Source organism: Aotus nancymaae, unplaced genomic scaffold (genome assembly GCF_030222135.1).
Source record: "Aotus nancymaae isolate 86718 unplaced genomic scaffold, 86718_ANA_hifiasm-v0.15.2.pri h1tg000003l, whole genome shotgun sequence".
In the NCBI taxonomy this organism is placed as follows: domain Eukaryota; kingdom Metazoa; phylum Chordata; class Mammalia; order Primates; family Aotidae; genus Aotus; species Aotus nancymaae.
The window spans coordinates 30175462-30196133 of record NW_026988414.1 but is presented as its reverse complement, the minus strand read 5'-3'; the positions used below and the strand labels follow the sequence as shown (position 1 = coordinate 30196133).

The 20672-nt window shown below is 43.2% G+C and overlaps 2 protein-coding genes across 7 annotated transcripts; one reads left to right on the top strand and one right to left on the bottom strand.

Annotated features, from left to right (window-relative positions):
- The first annotated feature begins 387 nt into the window (after positions 1–387).
- LOC105727326 (uncharacterized) lies at positions 388–13337 on the top strand. Of its 3 annotated transcripts, XR_010343700.1 has the most exons (4): positions 388–557; positions 7151–7307; positions 11723–11806; positions 13192–13337. XR_010343700.1 is itself a non-coding variant. In XM_064379465.1 (3 exons), the coding sequence occupies exons 1-3, from the start codon at positions 1749–1751 to the stop codon at positions 13299–13301; spliced, it is 366 nt and encodes a 121-aa protein (XP_064235535.1). In that variant the 5' UTR covers positions 1615–1748; the 3' UTR covers positions 13302–13337. The 3 variants fall into 3 exon arrangements, 1 of the variants encoding a protein (XP_064235535.1); XR_001109751.2 differs by lacking the exon at positions 7151–7307; XM_064379465.1 differs by lacking the exons at positions 388–557; positions 7151–7307 and adding an exon at positions 1615–1920.
- On the bottom strand, positions 5439–19294 carry PGAP4 (post-GPI attachment to proteins GalNAc transferase 4). Of its 4 annotated transcripts, none has more exons than XM_012467137.3 (2): positions 19069–19294; positions 5439–9434 (listed from the first exon to the last, which is right to left on the bottom strand). In XM_012467137.3, the coding sequence occupies exon 2, from the start codon at positions 9355–9357 to the stop codon at positions 8146–8148; it is 1212 nt and encodes a 403-aa protein (XP_012322560.1). In that variant the 5' UTR covers positions 9358–9434; positions 19069–19294; the 3' UTR covers positions 5439–8145. The 4 variants fall into 4 exon arrangements, with proteins under 4 accessions (XP_012322560.1, XP_012322561.1, XP_012322564.1 ...); XM_012467138.3 differs by lacking the exon at positions 19069–19294 and adding an exon at positions 18683–18886; XM_012467141.3 differs by lacking the exon at positions 19069–19294 and adding an exon at positions 18371–18582.
- Between the last annotated feature and the right edge of the window lie 1378 nt (positions 19295–20672).

Genomic DNA, 20672 nt, shown 5'->3' with positions numbered 1-20672 from the left:
CAACAAGAGTGAAACTCTGTCTTAAAAAAAAAAAAATCTTGATCACTTCCCCCAGCAACAGGGCAGTTACTATTCACATTTTACCCAAGAGCTATCCATGTGTCTCTTCTTCTTGGCCAACAACAGCCCCATCTTATTTAGGTGGTGGGTAGGGAGCCACTGAGATCATAGAAGATGGGCCCCTATCCAAGCCCCAAGGGAATGAATTGCAACTGGGCTTGTCCTGTTTTCCTTTGCCTGTGATTGGTCTAGAAGTGGGTATATGGCCTAATTCTGACCCTAGGAAGCAAAAGGAGAGGTCTGCTGGGAGACTTCCTGAATTTGCTCTTCCTGGAAAAAGGAAGACAAACAAAACAACCACCACAGAACTTTACAAGAGAAAGCTTTTTATCCCAGCCCCTTCCTACTCTCATTGAATGCAGCTCTGTGAGGACATGATATTTGAAGCTGCAGTAGCTGAGGTGGTGAAAGATGGCAGAACAGAAGAGCAGACGGAATCTGGGTCCTAGATGACATTGTTGCATTGCTGCAACTGCCTTCTCCAGACCTCTTGATAGGTGAGAAAATTAAGCATCAATCTTGCTTAAGCCCCTTGGAGACTAGATTCTTTTACTTGCCACCGAATGCATCCTAGTGCTACAACCATCTCTTGCACTGAAACCAACTTGCAAAATTTACAGCACAAACTCTGCCCATATATGAAGAGAATGTGAAAGAGCATTCCAAACATCTCTGTTGGGAAAATAAATGGGTAACACCATTTTTTCTTTTCATTTGAATTGTCCTACCTTTGGCAAGTGAAAGTTGAAAAGCAGAATTTTCACGTATAAATCAAATTTCTCCATTTCCCTCCTGGCAAGGGGTAAGAAACTGTTAGCTCATCCATGCTTTCTAATTAGTTAAGAACTGAATTTGCTAAAAAGTTCAAGCCCTACTCTTATTGTTTGGTTCCTTCTGCTTAGTTCATTCAGATGAGAGCATCCTCGAAGGTAAGATTTACGGTGGTCACACAGTTATGAACCATGGTTGTGAATTATGACATATTTCAGCGTTCTGGAGCAGCAGCTTAGTCAGCTATCCTGAGTCAGTCTGAGGACTCTGGCCCATACCAGTGTGGGTTGCCTAAACAAACTTTAAAAAACTTTAGTTTTTTAAGGTAAGGGATATGTCTTTTTGTAAGAAAATTATTTATTTATTTATTTATTTTTGAGACAGAGTCCCGCTCTGTCACCAGGCTGGAGTACAGTGGCGTGATCTTGGCTCACTTGTACCTCCACCTCCTGGGTTCAAGCGATTCTTCTGCCTCAGCCTCCCGAGTAGCTCAGAATACAGGCACGCGCCACCACACCCAGCTAATTTTTGTATTTTTAGTATTTTGTATTTTAAACGGGGTTTCACCATGTTAGCCAGGATGGTATCGATCTCTTAACCTCGTGATCCACCCACCTCGGCCTCCCAAAGTGCTGGGATTACAGGCGTGAGCCACTGTGCCTGGCCAAAAGTAAGGGATGTGTCTTTTCAGGACTGAGGGTCCCTATGGGAAACCACTGACGAGAGTATGTGGAAAAAATATGTGGTCCTCGGCTAAAAACTGCAGGGTTCAAAGAAGGATTATAGTCATTCTGTGAGGAGAGTGCCAGGAGACTGAATTCAGCTTGCAATCAGCTGTAGTGAAGTTATGATACAGGAAGCTCCGACTTGGCACAAGACTTGGGAAAGGCAATGAGGCGGCAGGCAAGCTTTAAGGGATGAGACTTACCTCGAGGGAGCAAGGACAAGTTGTGACTTTCCCAGTCCTCTCTCTCTCCATTTGCACATCAGCAAGCTTCTGTCAGCAAGAGGGGGTGGACAATGAAACTGCCTGGGTTCAGCTTGATTGTTCTTTGAGACAGGTGTGGGTGGCAAGCGGCTGCCCAAAAGGTAAGTCATCTTTGGGCAAGCCAAGTCCTTTGGGAGACAACTGTTTCTGAAATTAAGTGTTTGTATCAAACATTCTCTTTGTTAGTAGGAGACTTTTTTTGTTGGATCGTATTGTCCTCAGCAAAAGAGGCTGCAGAGAAGTTAAGGAATTTGGGATAACTTAAAGAGTCTCAGTGCTTTGGGGCAATTTAGAGACTGCACTGTGTGATCCTGCATCTCAGGACTTACCTGATGTTGCTAACTCCCTTACTGGGGGACAAGGTTCTGAAAGGAAGAAAGCATGTCTTCTTCACTCCTCTTTGAGTCTCCAGCACTGAGCACAGCACCTCTCACTCAGTAAGCACTCAATAAATGTAAATTGATGTGAAACATGACACGTGATGCCTTTTACAGAACAAAAATTAATTTGTCCTAAAGGCCTCCTGGGATGCAATTCTGAATTTTAGTATCTGTCTACCTTGGGGTTGAGGTTAATGTTTAAGTGTGACAAGAAGGGGTTAGTTTGTTTGAAATAGTTATTCCTGTGGTGTTTACTGTTAAATGAAATATAATGTGATTCCAATCTCTTCCAAGCCTTTCCTGATTCAAACATGGAAATGTGTTTCTGCATATTGAGGTGCTTCAGCTAAAAGTTCAAGGAGATTAAAAAGGAAAAAGCTTGAGTCATTTGAAAATCGCAAACAGGATTTAGTATTCATTAAGATGAGAATAAACTGCTAAATTTAGATTTACTCATGATTAATTTGTTTGATGTATTCCCTTGGAGAATAATACATGAACTATGATTTTGAATGTGATACAGACACACACCATTTTATACATATATAGCTTTTAAAATTTAGATGTATTCCATGTGCACCATCCAGAAAGAAGATGAAATCCTGCCTCCTCTTTCATTAACTTCTTTGGAGGGGAGCTAGATGGAAGCCAAACTTTTTCAGAACCCCAACTGGCCATGGATTTTGGATATACTGGGGCTGGAGAAGGGTATGGTTGAGGACAGGAGGCATTGCACAAACACACTGCTGGAAATAAATCTACACAGACTGATTGACTTGAAAACTGGTTAATCAGGAATTTTGCCCTGCTTGGGACAAAGCTAGAAACATTGAATCCCAACCACTGTGAGTAACATGCCTGATAGGAAAACTGAAAGTTCTGTCTATTTCTCTTCCAAAATTAAATGGCAGCCAACGTTTGCAGGAAAAAAAAAAAAAAACACAATGGGGGAATTAGGTTACAGCTGTTTGCTTAAAAATTGATAACTGATTTTGTTGTTTCTTTAATGGAAACACTGCATTGTGCATTCTTTTCTTGTTGTTGTTTGAAGACAAATGGTGAGAATATTACAGTGCAACTGCAGAATACAAGTTTGATAGAACTAATCTAATTTACCTTAATACAATCCTCATTTGGGAGAATTTATTTAGCTGGTAATTTAATTTAGGTGGAGAGGCACTTTAATTGGTGTTGGTAACTGTGGGATTTTTGTGTGCAGTACGATGGATGCACTGCTGAGTTACAGCAACACGACATAAAATTGGGTAATTTTAAGCCACTGGATATTTTTATCCCTGGATGTTTTTATCCCAACTACAATAGAATTTGCTGAAAAATGCTTATTAACTGAAACTGTGTTCTAGGTTGGATATTATTTGGAAAATCCTTGGGACTATGTCAAAGACGGTTGGAAATTTGGAAGAGCTAGCAGACCAAAACAAACAAACAAACAAAAAAATTAATTTATTAGGACTGTGGTGGTGATGTGTTGTGGCTTCAGTTCACTCCACTACCTGAATTGCAGCGGTGTTGGGAATCATTACTCTGCAGTGAATGGGAATTTTTGGTTTAGAGTTTAACATATTTTCCTGGTCTTTCTCCTAGTGACTGACACAGAAATATGAAATAATAAACTGATTCCAAAAAAAGCACCTATGTTAACCATTTGGAAGTAAAAACAGATGACAATGTAAAGGCAAATGATGAATTTATCAAAGAGAATGAAGGAACAGATAGCATATATATGTAGGAACACAGTAGCTTTAAAATATCAGAAAGATGAGGAAAAGGACAGAGATGCCAAGTGAAGCAGAGAGTTTCTACGTTTGTCATCTGCTCTTGCATGTCCCACATTCCCTTATGTAATAAATCTCTAATGGATGCCTTACTGTCACGGAATGTTTATATGATCAGCTTATGAGAATGCAAAGGATCTAAATAATGGATAGTTAACGTTCTGGAAAAACAATTTATTATCTTGCTAGGAGCTGGTTTCTCATTGCATTTAGAATGAAATTCAAACAGCTATATCACCTTCCAGGCCTGATATATCTGGCCCCTGCAAACTGACCTTCACGTCTTCCCACTGCCTTCCTCATTCTTCAAGCTCTAGCTACACTGGCTTTCTTTCATCTTTGGACTTACTTAACTGGTTCCTTCTGCAAGGCCTTTGCACTGCTATGCTCTCTCTCTGGAATGCTTTTCCCTTGGCTGAATTTTTCTATGCAATTCACATCTTAGTTCAATTTTAATCTCCCCCAAGAGATTTCCCATCCTATCTAAAGCAGTCCATGCCCTTCCCTATCCCTAGGTCCCTCTATCACATTAACTAGTTAGATTTCCTTCAAACCTCTTGAAATTCCCTTATTTATTCTTTTGAGTTTTTTTCTACTTCACCTTCCCCATAGAACATGAGCTCAGGGGTCTTCTGTTTCATTCATTGCTATATTCCCAACACCTAGAATAGAACATGACACATAGTGAGCAATGAATGAATGAGAAACAGTAAAGGACTCACAGTGGAACTGCCTCCGAACAAAAGGAATACTGGACAAAAAGAAATGGACTAGGAAAGAAAATCAGGAAGAAGAGGAAAAAGAATGGGGTCTAGGTACTGAGAATTAGTTATAGTGTATAATTTTAGTCCTATTAAAAGTTTTTTACATGCAGTACAAGTAGAGGGAATGGTAAGTGTTAAGAGGAAGTCTTTCCATCACCACACAAAGCTACTTTTTTTACTTTGTTATTGTAGTGGTTTTGTTTTCAGTGTGTGTCTTGGGGGAGGGTGGGTGTGAGGGATCCCTGTGTTTCTCTCAGGGGAAAGCTGGGTTTTCTCTTCCAGGCTGCAGGTGTTGCTGCATCTTCTTAGTGTTACCAATGGAGCACTAGACAGGAATACCACCCATGGCAGCTCTGCAGCTTATTGTAAGACTTTTAGGCCAAGAGGCAGGAAAGAGTAAAGGAATGATCCCCACACTGTACCAGGGGTATACTGGTGAGAGGTAAGATGATCTGGGTGGTAGGGGTGACCCCCAATTTGTTTTTATCCAGAAAAAGATGGATAAATGCTCTGGCATTGCTGTGGCCCAGGGATCTGTGGCCACGGTTGCTTGTGCAGGCAGCAGCCAATACTTTTGAATGGCTACTTTGGGAATACAAAACTATGTGTGTGGGGGCAGAGAACCCATAGTATTTGCCACATCAGAAAAATCCATTCATGAAAGACAGAACGATAAAAGTCTTCTCAGAAAGCCTTAGCAAAATGGGTGCTTTTATTTTCACAGACATGTCTATGCAAATACACTCAGTCACAAGAGAGAGCTTCTTAAGCCCAATCATAACTTAAACTCTGAAAGGTGAGTAAGCCTGTTAAGAGACCTCCACCCTTCTGGTAACCTATGTCCCTTGATATGGGAAGGATATCTTAGTTCTCCCTAGCTCCTTGCTTAGGATTAAATGAGAGACTTCAGCTTTGGTGTAAAGCTGTCAGCTGCCCTAATCAAGGACAATACACAAAAATTAGACTCCTTATAAGAATAAGGGATGACATGAAGGAAGATCTAGAAGTGGGTAGGAACAAAAGAGCAGAACTGAGCCTGCATCTGCAGAAAATGTCCAAGGACAGCAGATCCTAGTTCAGCTCAAGCGGGAAAAGGCATGTTAGTGTGTAGGTAGAGATACTGGACAGGAAGGATGGCCTTAGCCTTCCGCAATGGAGAAGTCAGGGGAGGGGATATCTGCAGGCAATAGACAAATGAATTAGAGCAGAAATGTAAACCAGCAGTGCTTCCCTGTCTTGGGCCTGGCTAGCTTAAAGTGGCTCCACTGTCATTGGTCAAAAAACTTTCATGAGGAGATCTAATCATTAATGCAACAAACTCTTAATGAGTTCTAAGTTGGAGATGGTTCAGTTCTAAAGCTTGGGGGCGGACAGGTCACTGAGAGAGGAGGAATGAAGGAGGGGGATCCGAACATTGTAATAAGTCATCTAGGAGCTCTGATCACTTTGGACATTGCTGGGGGATACATCACAGCTCACTGTAACACTACAACACATACTAATATCTGTTTGTTCCCCCAAACTAACATGACAATGGGTTTCTGCCATCTTAGCTTACAGAGACATTATTTAGTCCAGGTTATACTCAGATTTTACAAAAGAGACTTTGACCACATAAATATTTATAAAATAAATGTGGTTAAGAAAAAAGTGCAGGGGCTTGAAGTCAGAAGAGCTCTGTTCCCATTCTGGCTATGCTGCTGTTCAGCTTTGTGACCTGGAGAACAGTTCAGCATCTCTGGGTCTCAATTTGTTCATCTGTAGAGCATGGGTAATCAACGCTTACATAATCACTCAGTGGTCTTGAGTGGGTCTCAAGATGGAAGCTCACTGTGGGAATTTAAAAGCAAACTGTGGTATTGAAACAAACTGGACAATTGCTTGAACTCTAATATCATCATCCATCCTTATAAAGGAACTTGCCGGTCACTAGTCTGATAAGTACTGTCAAAGACACTTCTTTGCAACTTTTGAGAAAAGTAATTTTCAGACTCTGGTCTTAGAATAAACTCACGAGGAGTCTCATTTTCAATCTGGAGATCATTTCTAGTTTGAATGAACAATCCTTATTTTTGGCTTGGCTGAAAGTGGGGGTAAGTGAAAGCTGAGCTGCATATCCCTCAGAGGTCACAATGAAAAGTCAGTCTTTATTCTAGCAGTGCTTGGTCTGGAGTAGCTGGTACAGAGGTGGCAGCCCCATGCACTACTTCATACTTAAACATCACCAGGATCTTTTTTCTGAAATAAACTTGAGTTGTATATGCCTATTATAGGAGAGAAAAGTTTGCCAAGTGTCTTCTATGAACTAAGCACTTGCTAGGTGTTTTATATATATTCTACCATTTAATCCTCAAGGCAACTTTAACAGGTATTACTGTCCTCACTTTACAGGTAAAGAAATTGAGACCCAGAGTGATTATATGACATGTCCAAGGTGGTCGTGTCATTAGGGCATGGCAGAGATATGAAATAAAGTTTAGGTCTTCTGACTTCAGTCCATGCTTTTTTTTCTATAACATCATGCTATCTAGAAGAAATAGAAATAAGGGTAAGCAGTCACCCAGCAAAGTCAGGAAAAACAATATGCTGCTAGTAAAGAGCTCTCCCATACTATATCATTCTGAAATGTCCCGTTTTCAAAGAGTCAGAGTAGTACAGAAATAGTCAATGTTAAATCACTACTCAACAGAAGCAATCTGACTTTGATGGTCCAGAAGCTCTTCCAGATCTTGTCATGCCTTCATGTTCTCACTAACAATATTAATTATTAGTGTACTACAGACATATAGGAAAAGAAAATGCCAGGTAACAGAAAAGCCAGATCACCTGCCTCCAAGATGCCGGGCACTGCACGGCTTTTATCAGTTTTTATTACACCACGTCAAGGAAACAAAGGGAATCTATCCACATGGTCCTGCCTCCCTGGGCGTATATTCTAAACATACATCCATTTTCATACCTAATGAGAAAGAACCCAATTCCAAAGGATCTCACCTTTCACACAATTCTACCCTTCAGATCCTAAAACAGTCATATCACTGTGCACAAGATTTTTGGCAGTCACAAGCTCTATCACAAAGAAGAGCTTAAAAACAAATGGAGAATATAACCAGTGTTCAAATGCACCCTCACTGGGTGGGTCAGACTGCATGAGGCAGTGTGGCTGTGTGGAGGGAGAGGTTCGGACCTGTGGCAAACTGCTGCTCCTGCCAGGAGGCTACCAAAACCAAGGCTCTTGATTTACTGATGGTCCTCAGCTGCCCCAGTGCCTGTATCTCTAGCAACAGTAAACAGTGAAATACCTGCAGGCAACCATGTCTAAATAAAGAGATTGATATTTGAATCTTTGAGAAGTGGCCAACTTCAGAAAGGCATTTCTTGACACCCTAGAGAAGACTGGGATGAAAGTTGTACCGGAGACTGGAGAAGAGCCCGATGTGTTTCACAAGGTTCGGCTCCACTACGTAGGCCCTCTCTCCCTTGGCCCTCAACAGCGAGTACAGTGCCATGTCCTTGCCAAAACCCTTGTGGCAGTATACTTGGGACAGGTAGGTGAGGGTCCGGCGGGCCGCAGGGGCAGGGAAGAGCATGGCTGGGGTGCAACACTGAGAGGCAGGAACCACGCTGTACAGGGAAGGACTCAGCCGCCGCAGTTCCAGGAAATAGTGCCGACCCACCAGCTCCACCAGACCCATGCTATACAGGGAGAAGAAGAGCACTACAGGCCAGCTAAACCCTGGGCGGCTGGCAAACCTCATGTATATCCAGGTTAGTAAGGGCCCCAGCAACATGCCCACACCAACCCACTCCAGGATCCGCATGGGCTCTGGGTTGATGTAGTGCTGGAGCCTCTCGGGGTGATAGAGCTTGAGATAAAGGGCATCTCTGAGATGTGGCTCAGAGAAGCGAGCCCGCAGAAGGTGCTCCAAGACTGGGAAGATCTGCTCTTCCGGAACAGCGTCGTCTTCTACCATCAGGACATAGTCTGGGTTGTAGGTCTGCAGGGATGACTCCAGGCAATAGACATAGTCCTGCTTCTCCTTCTCAAATGAGTTGGTTGAAGGGTCATCACCATAATCATCCTCAGTGCCCTCATAGCGATTGGCCACAGGGACGTACTTGGAGAGCAACTTGGCATCCAAATGGCTCACACTACGCTCCACGTTGCACAGGAAGAGCTGGTGCCCCTCACACTGGGGGCCACACTGCTGAAGAAGCCGGTGGAACTGGGACACCACCTGCAAGACATAGTGGAAGCCAGGCTGCCTGTCCACAGTGATGATGGTGATCACCAGCCAGGGCCGGGGGGTGGCCTGCCAGACAATGGGCACTGAGCCATTGGCAGAGGGAAGCTCCTCAAAATAGTGGAGGGCAGCCTCGCCCTCTTTCAAGCTTTGCTGCAGGAACTCTTGGCTCATTTGGTTCAGATGCCAATGGCGCAGATAGAAGTAAGAGTGCAGAAGTCGGTGACAGGCCAGGGGGGCCAGCAGGCCAAATGTCACCACCGTTAGGATGAAGAGCTGGACAGCGGTGCTGCCCCAGGATAGTCGCCGCAGCCTCCGGAGGAGCATGGCAGCTGGAGAGGTTGAAGTGTTCATGAGGTCAACTTTTGTTCATGTCTGGTCCCAAGAAAAAACCATCCTGGAACTCAGGCCAGAGTCATCAGAAGTCAAACCTAAAGAGAGAAGAAATAGGTAATGGTAAGGATAACTTAAAAAAAAAAAAGAGGCCAAGAACTGAACTCAGTACATATCAAAGAAGAAATTATAATTCAAGGCTCTGTAGCTTCTAGAGACTTTATTTTCTGAATTAAACTGTTCTTTGGTTGTGTCTGCTAACAACCTATGCGATGTTTTTACTATTTCCATGAGTAACAAGATCTCAGTGCATCCAACCAAGTCTCCATGCCTAAAGATACTTAGTTAGGTTTACAATGTGCCAGAAAATCTCCAGTTAGGCTGTTAGGATCATTATTTCTATTCGTCAGCTACACAGACAATGGGTTCTTAAAACAGAGGCAAAAAAGCAAGGCTTGGCGCAAAGGAAATACACACGTTTAGAGCAAGTTCCAGCATAAGAGCCAAGTATATACTTGTTGATTAACTGTGCATATAGCAGTTACCAAAAAAACTGTCCAGCAAGAGAAGGAATACTTAGGATTCCCTGAAATATCTTTGTTACTTCCCATAAGCAAGCAAACTCTAGAGCTTGCTTGGGAGGGGAGGAAACATCTGGAGGAAGATCCAAGAGTAGCTTTTCAACGAGGGAGGGAAGAGGCAGGCAGAGTTAAAGATGGAAGAGACAGTTGCCCCCAGTTTGGTCCAGGAAACAATGCTGTGTGATGTGATGGTGCAGAGCATGGCCTGAGGCCAGGCTCATGTTGCTGTGAATGCTGGCTCTGCCTCTCACTTGGTGGGAAGACAGTTTACCTCTATGTATCTTCTATTTCTCAGCTCTAAAATGAAAATAACAATACCTGTCTTACAGGGTTACTATGAATATTAAATGTGTTAAGAAGCAAAATAATGCAGAACAAAAATGCCATTAAAATCTATGCATATGTTCAAACTCATAAAAATATTTTAGAAGTAAGCAGGTCTAGTGTTCTGATGGAAAACAGACTAGTGCCAAACAAACAAACAAAAAAACCCCAGAATTAAAAGGACAAAGCCAGTACACAGTAATTGCTAGTAAGGTCAATGCAAAGCTAAATGGTGTCTGTAGTATAGAAAGTAAACTATTGCCTCAGAAGCATAATAAGGTTTACACAGATTTGAGGAAAAGTATCTAGTTTGTGAGTTATTGCAAAGGGAGGCTTGCCCAGGAACCATACGAGGCTGCTGTGGAGCAGACTCAGTGCTCTCAAATCCATGTTCTCTCCTTGGGCACACAGAAAGACTTCATTTCTTAGCTTGCCTTCTCCAGGTAGAGTCATGTGACTAGGGCTTGTCAGCAAAGTGACAGGTGTGACACCTGGGACAAGGTAGTTGAGAACAGATATGCCATCTCGACTTTCTCTTTCCCCATCTGCCGCTGAATGGAGAGCCCTGGTGGATCTAGAGGAGGGTGGAGCCACCAGATGGCAGAAACCTGGGTCCTTGAATCCTGTACATACATATCCCAGTGTTGGGACTGCATGGAACAGAGGTCCCTCTCACTGCCCACCTCCCAGTACCCTCCCAAACCAGAGTGGACTGTGTTGTGAGCAATGCATAAATCACTGTGTCTAGACACCAATAATTTTTGGACTTTATTACAGCAGTTAGCCTACTCTGCCCTCTACAGTTGTGTAGAATACCAAATGTCTATAGCACAGTGACACGGTAATTTCTCAAGCAGAGAAACAAGTTTCATTTCAGCCATGGAAGCAGATTGTACTATGGGACCCAAAAGTGAGAACTAAGAGATCTAGATAGTACCCAAAGAGGGAACAAAGCAGGGAGAGGTTTGAATAGTACGCAACCCCAGTCTTGCTGGTTTGTGAATGTCCAGGGTATTGCAGTCTGGTTGCTTCTTCCTCTGCTCTGCTCAGGCCAATGGTGTTAACAAATTATGTGGTTGCACATCTATGTGGTCTCACCAGTTTCACATCACTACTAATAGAAGCCAATACTAGAACTGGGCTGAGCTCACACTCCTGAAAAAGGACCTTTGGGCCCAGGCAATTTATCCTGTGGGCAGTAAAATCATTAACATCTTGTATAGTCCTTTCCTTTAAAACTATGTCTGTGAGACTGCTGTTCTACTGATAATCAGGAAAAGAAAGGGATTCGGTTCAGAGGCCACATGGTCCCTGCCTATATTAATCAGCTTTGCTGGGGTGATTAACAGCCTCAGATCTTCATAACTTAAAGTAATAACATGTATTTCTTGCATACGGGTCTGTGGATAGCTGTGGCTCCGTTGGGGTCAGCTCCAGAATGTAGGCCAGAATTAGTTCATGCCACAGTCCCCTCCTTCTAGATCAAGCTGCAGAAGAAACAGCCACCTGGGGCGTGTTCTTAGGTTGCCTGGAAGCTGCACAAGAGGCCAAGTCAAAACATGCAGGTACATTTACATCCTTGTTCCAGTGTGCCACAAATCAAGTCCACTCATCGTGCCTTGGCCAAAGCAATGGTACAGGAAGATTTACTCCTCCCACAGAGCAGGAGGAGGGGAAAGTGAAGATTCACTAGAAAAGAAAAGCAACAGGCCAATTTCTCAATCCTCAGGAGAAAGCATCTAGCAATCTGCTCAGAGAGTATAGAAATTTTTTTAGAATGCTCACTGGGCTTAAGACCCAGTCTTCAACCCCAGTCGTTACACATTGAGCGAATAAGGACAGGCTTCAGTAATGATCCCCAAAATCTCAGTGGCTTATGAGAACTAAGGTTGAATTCTTGCTTATATTACTTGTCCATTGTAGGTCAATTGTGCCTCTGTTGCCTGTTGTCTGTACTGTAGGACCCAGGCAGATAGAATTTTTTTTTTTTTTAAACACTGCTGGTTTTGTGGTAGAGAGAAAAAAGAGAAATAGTTCACCACAAGCTGGCTCTCAAAGCCACTGCTCAAAAGTGACACAAGTCACTTCATCCACATTTCGCTGACTGGAACAAGTCACATAATAACTCAAGTTCAACAGTAGAGTTATGTCATTTTTCCTGCAAGAAGGGAGTGCCAAAAGATACATGGCCACACCTGAAGCCAATGAAGGACTGAAGAAATTGTCCCCAGGGAGGAGCAGAAAATATTCTGAACAATAATGCAATCTACCACACCCACCCAGCACACAGGAGCTGGGATCAGATCCTTCACCCAAGATTAGATGACTGCTTTTCTCAAAATCCACATTGAGTTACATAGTCATTCAAGAATATGTTCTTGTTTACTTTTTAAAAAATATTTTCTTAAAAGATTTAACCAATTGCTGCACAGTAGGATGTGGTGTCCAATGCCACCTATAATTTATTTAACCTTACTGATCTGGTTTTAAGAATGGCCAGATGGATGCGGTAGCTGAAGCCTGTAATCTCAGCACTTAAGGAGGCTGAGGCGGGGAATGATCGGCTGGGGCCTAGGAGTTTGAGACCAGCCTGGGCAACATGGCAAAACCCAGTCTCAACAAAAGATACACAAATTAGCCAGGCGTTGTAGCATGTACGTGTAGTCCTAGCTCCTCAGGAGGTTGAGGCAGGAGGATTGCCTGAGTCCTGGCAGGTTGAGGCTGCAGAGCTGTGATTGCACCACTGCACTCCAGCCTGAGTGACAGAGAAAAACCCTGTCTCAAAAATAAATAAATAAATAAAATAAAACAAAAAGATAAATAGCCTTAGGGGAACAGACATAAAAACAGGATTTTTCACCACTAGTTTGGTGAAGGAGTTTTTTACTCCCAGTCCAATCATAAGGGTGAGACAAGAGTCTGTGTTACTTTTCTGATTGCCTTTTTCCAGAATTCCAGTTGCCCGTGATGTCACAGGCTGAAGTCCACACTCCGGAGACACTGTGGACTGATTGGCACCTGGGAGCTGACCTAATAACAATTGCACCTTTACAGCTCTGATTCTACAGAACAATACATACCCAGTTCTTATCTATGCCTTGCATGTGCCTTTTGAAACACAACTCCTCCCTAAACAGGTATCTCTACCTGTTACCATGTCTAGAGTGTAGGGCTCAGGGAAGACAGCAAAGGACACAGACTCCGAGAAATGAACGTGAACTAGGGCTTAGATGAATAAATGTAGAGACAACTCAACAGTTACATTTTAGTGCAACTTCTGAAAATTAAACTAAAGGATCCATAGGGTGTGGGAGACACAATACCAGGGTGTGAGTCAGGGGATGAGTGCTCAAGAATATTCTATGTTTCCCAAATCCACTATATGAATTGCACCACCACTTCCCGGGCACCTCAGTCTAAAACACTGGTTCTAACTTCTCACCTTCATGCAGTCACTTTCTAATCCGACCTCTTTAATTATGCCTTTCTTTACCCCCTGCCTTCCCCTTGTCAAGCCTTCCTCCCTGCCACACTCTAGTGTCTCCTCAGTCCCTCCAAGCCTGCTGATTGCAACAGGCTCCTAACAGAGCTTCTGAACTCCAGAATGAGCAACACAAGCCAAAAGATCCGGGTCCAGTTCTCATCCCAGCACTCACTAATTTGATCAATTTGTATAAAAAATAATTTATCTCTCAGCCTATTTTATTTCTCTGCAAAATAGGAAAATAAAAGATATTTATAGAGGCATTGTGAAGATGAAGGGGCAATAGCTAGGATAGCCCTTTGTCAGGCATAGGAGATTGTGCAAATGATGGTGATGTTTACCTGATCAGCAGCCACATGATACTCTGAAGCATAAGTAAGAATACGGCATTCTTTTCTGTAAAACTATTCAATGATTCTCTCATGACTGTAGAATAAAGTCCAAATTATTTGCCAAGATTCTTCACAATCCAGTTCTAACTATCTTCCCAGCCACATTTCTGTTCCTCACACTGTCTAACTCAACCATCAAGGATCAGCTCAAAAGGTACCCCTTCCAAAAGCCAACCCTGATCTCTCCAACCAGAAATAATCTCTTTTTTCTCCTCAAGTACTGGGTTCCTTTCTATGAACTTTTCCTCCAGGGCATTTGTCTGTCACTTTCTCCTTCAGACTCTGTTTATAGAGTATCTATAAATATTCAGTATCTATTTATAGCTGCCACTTATTAAGGCCATACTATATATCCCAGTGTTGTGCTAGACCCTTGCATCTACTTCTTCTGAACAAAACAGCAACTCTCAAATAGCAATGGAATTAATCCCATTTAGTTAAAAAAACTGATGCTACCAATTTGTAAGCAGAAAATTCAAGCACAAGGATAAATTTTCAAAGCTCATGTTTTCCCATGATGCCTGCTGTCTTCCATGCCTTGTTTATGGCTCTTGACTTGTAATCCCATTGGACTTTTACATCCCTTTTTAGTAGATTCAGTCTGATTTATCTTTGGTATCCCTTACAGACCCAGCACAAAACTATGCATAGAAGACACTCAATGCTTTTTAAGCAGATAAATGGCCTCTCTTGACCTCTATAGGTCTCAGGTCTTCAGTTATAAAATTAGTAGTATCAAAGAGCTGGTCATATACTGTGTAGAGATCAACTTATTTGTAAATGTTTGCTGAGTGCTTATGTGCCAGACACTGTTCTAAGCACCTCATCTATTGATCCTCATAAAAAGCCTATGAGAAGTATGACTATTAAGCCCATGTTATACTTTTAAAAACTAAGCTTTTAAGCAGGGTGGCAAAACTTGAACCCAGGCAGACTGTGTCCAGAACCCGCGTTCTCAACCAATATGCACTACTGCCTGCACAAATTTGGAGCCCAGGGAAATCAACTGAAAAACCATTAGAGATGGCAATAGATTTTCAAAACATGGTTGCTACCAGAATATGTAAAAATAATATATAACATATGTAGCAAGTAGAATACATTATATATATATAAGCATTACATATCTATATCTATATAATATGATTGCTTTCATGTAAACAATCACCAATGAATTAATGAAATAAAAGATCCCAGTCAAAAGGGAAAAAATAAATAACAAAAATACCTACAAATAAATTTCAGAAATATGCAGAATATATACACATATTACAAAATTCTACCAAAGGGTATTTAAAAAGTCATTAATAAACAGAAAAATAATGCTCAGGTGAAAAGACTTGGTAATAGAGATCCCTTTCTCCATAATCTATTTAACATCTGAATTTGATTTACTTCAAGCGAGAGTGGCACCATTCAACAACTAGGCACCTGCATATAAATTGGTGCAATCTTTGGAGGAAATGTTGGGGCAGTATCTATAAAAATTTTGTATGTGCATCCCCTCTGACATAGCAATCCTACTTCTAGGAATGTACTCTGCAGAAATGCCAACACATGCTACCAAAGATGGATAAGAAATGTTCACTGCTGTTTTGTTGGTAGTAGAAAAAAAAAAGACAGAAAGGGGGAGAGGCATGGAGGGAGAGAGGGAAGAAAGGAAGGAAGAGAATGAAAAGGAAAGAAGAAAGAAAGAGAGGAAGAGGGTAGGAGGGAGGAAGGAAGAAAGGAAGAACTGCAGGCAAATGAAGTGCCTAGAAAGGGAACAGATTTTTAGATAATCATAAAAGAGTATGCTGTGGACACGTTAAGAAGAGAAAGGTTTAAATATGCTGACATAAAAGAAATCTTAGCTAGGTTTGTGCTATACACTGAATGTTTGTCCTCCTCCTTCCCAGCCAAAATTCGTGTTATAAACCCTAATCTCCAATGAGATGGTTTTTGGAGATGGGGTCTTTGGAAGGTAATCAGGTTATGATGGTGCAGCCCTCAGGAATGCATGCTCTTTATTATTGTCCTGACGAGAAAAGACAGAAGAGATCACTTCCTTTCTTTGCTCTCTGACATGTAAATGAGGAAGAGGGCCCTCACCAAAACCTGACCACGCTGGCACCCTGATCTGGAACTTCCAGCTTCCAGAATTCTGAGAAATGTGTCTGTTGTTTAAGCCACCTAGTCCGTAGGAATGTGTTACAGCAGACCAAGTAGACAAAGATGAGAAGGGAGAAATGCAAACTCTCTCAGTGCAAATTACAGAAAAATGTACAGAGCTCTGACCATTTTATTTTTAATGTGGAGTATAATTTACTGAAGGAGAAATGAAGGGTATGGGGATTGTGATACCCTGCTTTTTGCCAGCTAAAACTAACTTTCCCTGACTAAAAGCTGCTCAGGCTTAATGTTAGCCTTTTTGAGCTGAACAGACTCCATCTTGGCTTCTTCATTTTAGTAACCTTCTCCCCATTAAGTATGTAACTATAGTATAAAGCAAGGTCAGACAGACCCTGGGCACCCAGAAATGCCTTTGTTGATAAGAGGCCGAGTAAAGTGGTATCAGCAGAGCCTGAAAATGCAGCTGCAGTGAGTGCCCAGAGCCCGCCTTATATAAGTTGTATGTCTTTCATGACAGCTGTACTCCTCACACCTGGCACTGTTTTATTTCTTATATATCAGTTTTTCTTTTTAACGTTTTGCGTACTCTGCCTTTGTGAAAAGTTTGTTTCTGCTAGGTTCTCCCCTTTCTGTTAAAACTAGTATATAAAAGACCACCTAACTTTTTCTTCGGGGCAGAGAGAATTTTGGGCGTTAGCCACTCTCGGTCGCCGGCTTAATAAAGGACTCATAATTCATTCTCAGAGTGTGGCGCGTTCCTTGACTCGCTCGGGTACAACATTATGGCAATTTCCTGTTTTGCTTTCTACACTTCTGCAAAGAGTATTACTTTTATAATCATAATTAAGTATTCGATTCAACACTGAGTCTTGCGTTAGACACTGGGAAGGTGAACATGACAGGGCATCTGTTAAGTCCATTTTTTAATTTATGATTTGGGTTGCCATAGCTATAATAAATTAAATTACACACACACACACACACACACACACATATATATCTGTTTGTGGATTTTGGTATCTCTCGCTCTCTGCACTGTGGTGCCGGTGCCACGTTATTTTCATTATGAAAGCTTTATAACAGCTTTTAATGTCTGACTAGGCAGTTTCTCTCTCATTATTCAGCATCATAATTTTCTAGGCCATTTAAAAAATCAATTTTATTGCGGTACAGTTTACATACAATACAATGCACTGCTTAAATATACATTTTGATGAGTTTTATCAAATTTATATGCCCATAACTATCCAAATAAAAAATTGATCAAGGTATCTGAAAGATCATTTGGAATTAGGACTAGTAAAAATGAACATAAAATACTCGCTTTAGTGCTACATGTGACAAAGAATTAATACTTTAATATGTAATACACATAAAGTGCTTAAAAATCAAGAAGAGAAAGATACTCCAATTGAAAAATGGGCAAAAGAATTAACAGTCAACTCACCTACAGAAATGCAAAAGGCTACTACACAGCGGATAAAGTGTCAATTCCTATGGATAATCAAAGACATGCAAATTAAGACAAGATACCATTTTTGGTCCACATTTTTTACTTAAAACTTCAAATGTGTATACACAAAGAAAAATTTAAGATATGCAGACAATCTAAACCGTCTAGAAGTTGAAGTTGTTTATATTTTATTTCTCTTTTATTTTCTCCTTTGGATTTTTGTTTCCTGGATGTTTTCTAATAAGCGTTATCCTTACAACATTCTAATAATTCTAATGTTAGTTTTCTCTTCTCATCTCATCAAGTATGTAGTGCAGTGCATTCTAGAAATCCACCCCTTAAAAAAAACTATTTCTCCTTAGAAGGATTAGTTTTCTTGGAGAAGCACACACATGCACACAGACACACACCTGCATGTGTTGCTAATGGTCCGCATGGTGAGATCATCATTGGAGCCGCTCTGCGGTCCTCCGGAGAGAGCGTGGGCCGAGCGGGGGATGCAGGTCACAACGACCCTGCAGGAGCTCACGCCCCAAGGCACCGCGAGCGCAGTGCGGCACAGGCGACGCCCGAGCCAAGGGCCAGAAAGAGGGCGAGACACGCCCAGGTAGACCTAATTTAACCCTCCCTTTTGGAAAAAGAATGGGGGACGATGTCCAGGGCCATGAATCTAGTGTCTGTCGCTGACCTTGGGTCGTCCCTGCCACAATTGAGCCTCAGTTTCCCACCCGTAGGCCGAGCTGCCCGTCTTCATCGTTGTACTCCTTCTCTTCTGCTGGTTTTTCCTGGTGCCAGGAGCGACGCCCTCCTCTGCCCAGTCGCTCACCCCCAGCCCTTGGTTGCGAGGTCGCCCGCAGAAACCCAACGCCGCGGCCGCGCTCTCGGCTCGCCCAGCGAACCCAAGGTGTGGACGCGCCGCGAGGGTCCCCTGATTGCGGGCGGCCATTAGGCGCCAGGCCCCTTGGCGCTTCGGCCCTGCTAGGCACGGCGAGGGTCTTACCCAGGCTGGCACGCGCCCCACTCGCGTTCTTCGGTTGGCCTGTCAGCGCAGCTGGCGCGGGCGAGGGCCAGGGAGACGCCCCCGCGACACTCCTCCATCCCGGCACTGACTCGGGCCCCGGCCGCGCGGGGGACGCCCTTCGGGGTCCTAGCAATCCTCTGGCAGGAGGCGGTCGGAGCTGCGGGCAGGGCCGCTAGGCAGCCCGCCTGCCCGAGGCGCACGGCCAGAGGCACGGGCCCTCTGCGATACCTCTCCCCAACCCCCAGCCGCCCTCCTTGTGCCAGCTGTGGCCACTCCTAATCCTTGTCCCCTGGCTCTGGTGTCTCTCCAGGGTTCCGACCACTGTGCCAAAAGGGCTGGGCAGATGGTGCGCAGCGGAAACCTACCCGGTTGGGGCGGTCAGCTCGGTCCCCTGCGCGCGCCGAGGGCCGCCTCTGGTGTCGCCCAGGCTGGCTGGCTCATCCCGGTGGAGGCGCCATCGCCGGGGCCCGGAAGGAGCGGGCGCAGCGCGGTTTGCGTGCGCGCCGGAGCCTCGCCTCCTCCTCCAGCCGAGCAGCTTTGGCGCAGGGCTCCCCTTGCTCAGGCGGGCCATGTGACCCTCGAGCTGCGGAGCGACCGCGGCCCCCAAAGCCGGCTTGGGAAAAAAGGACGGCAAAAGGCGCCAACTAATGGGCAGCCAGGGAAAAGCAGGAGTCGCCCCTAAGTCACGCAAACAGGAAGCCTGCTTCTTTTGTGAGGGGACTAGAAGCCAGTATTATATTTCATCAGGTGGGTACATAGAGACGTATTCACACTGATGGAACGGTATCTCTCAATGCGTAAACGCCTCATGAGAAAGCTATTACTTTGGGTCTTGACTGTTTTTCAGTCTTCCCCAAACCCTTGATTTAAATGCAAATGGCCACGAGAGAGAGAAGGTATGAGAAGGTATGCACATTGATTGAGAATCATCCCGGCAAAGCATACAGGAAAAAGATATGGAATGATCCGAGGGAGGAAAAATGGGGACGTTAAAAGAAAAGTAACAGCCTCTTACGTTCCACCCTGGACTTCCCCTTCTGTATGGGTTTCTACCACACAGTTTTACGGCCTTACTCGGTGTTTCTGATCCTATGTTTGCCTGTCTAGGCCACAGGTTAGCAACTACAGCTTGCTGCCTGTTCTTGTACAGCCCACAAGCTAAGAACAGTTTTTGCAGTATTTCATGGTTTAAAAGTGGAAGACTATTTCAGGCATATGAAAATTATATGAATTAAAAATTTGGTGATCATAAACAAAGTTTTATTGCAACAGGGTCATCATTTACATATTGTCTATGGCTGCTGCCATGCATGAATGATAGAGTTAAATAGTTGTGACAGAGACTTTATGACCCACAAAACTTAAAATATACTACCTGATTTGCCAACACCTGCTCTAAAAGGTCTGTTCAGCGGGCACAAGATAAAGCGTTAAGGCCAGTAGCTGCTCATATGATTTCCTCTTGTGTAAGTAAAATTGATACTAGATATTAATTTCCTTTAGAACCTTACAGACATCCACCTGAGCCTCCATTCATCCTCTACTCTTTCAGTCAGGATTTACTGAAGAATGATTCTGACATAGTGCCAACACTATAGATGACAATGAAGTAAGAATGAGGTGTGGATCCTTCACTCAAAGAATTTGTTGTTAGGAATGTTGGAAAGTCTATTTGTGAGGCTGGGTAGTATGAAAGATGGATATAGCACAGAAAGGAAGCTTGGGAATGTAATTTCATTTCCTGAGAGAAAGACTGGGAGTCTGATACTCTGATATTGGAAATCAGGATCATAACCAACCTGAGTCGAATTCAGTTCACTGTCATTGGCTCAGTGCTGGAGTCTAGTCTATTTACTGGCTATGACAAATTCACTCCTCTGTGCCTCAATGTTCTCATCTATATATTGTGAACGGTGATATTTCCCTCAGGTTTGTTGAGAGGTTTACATGAGATAATGTATATAAAGTG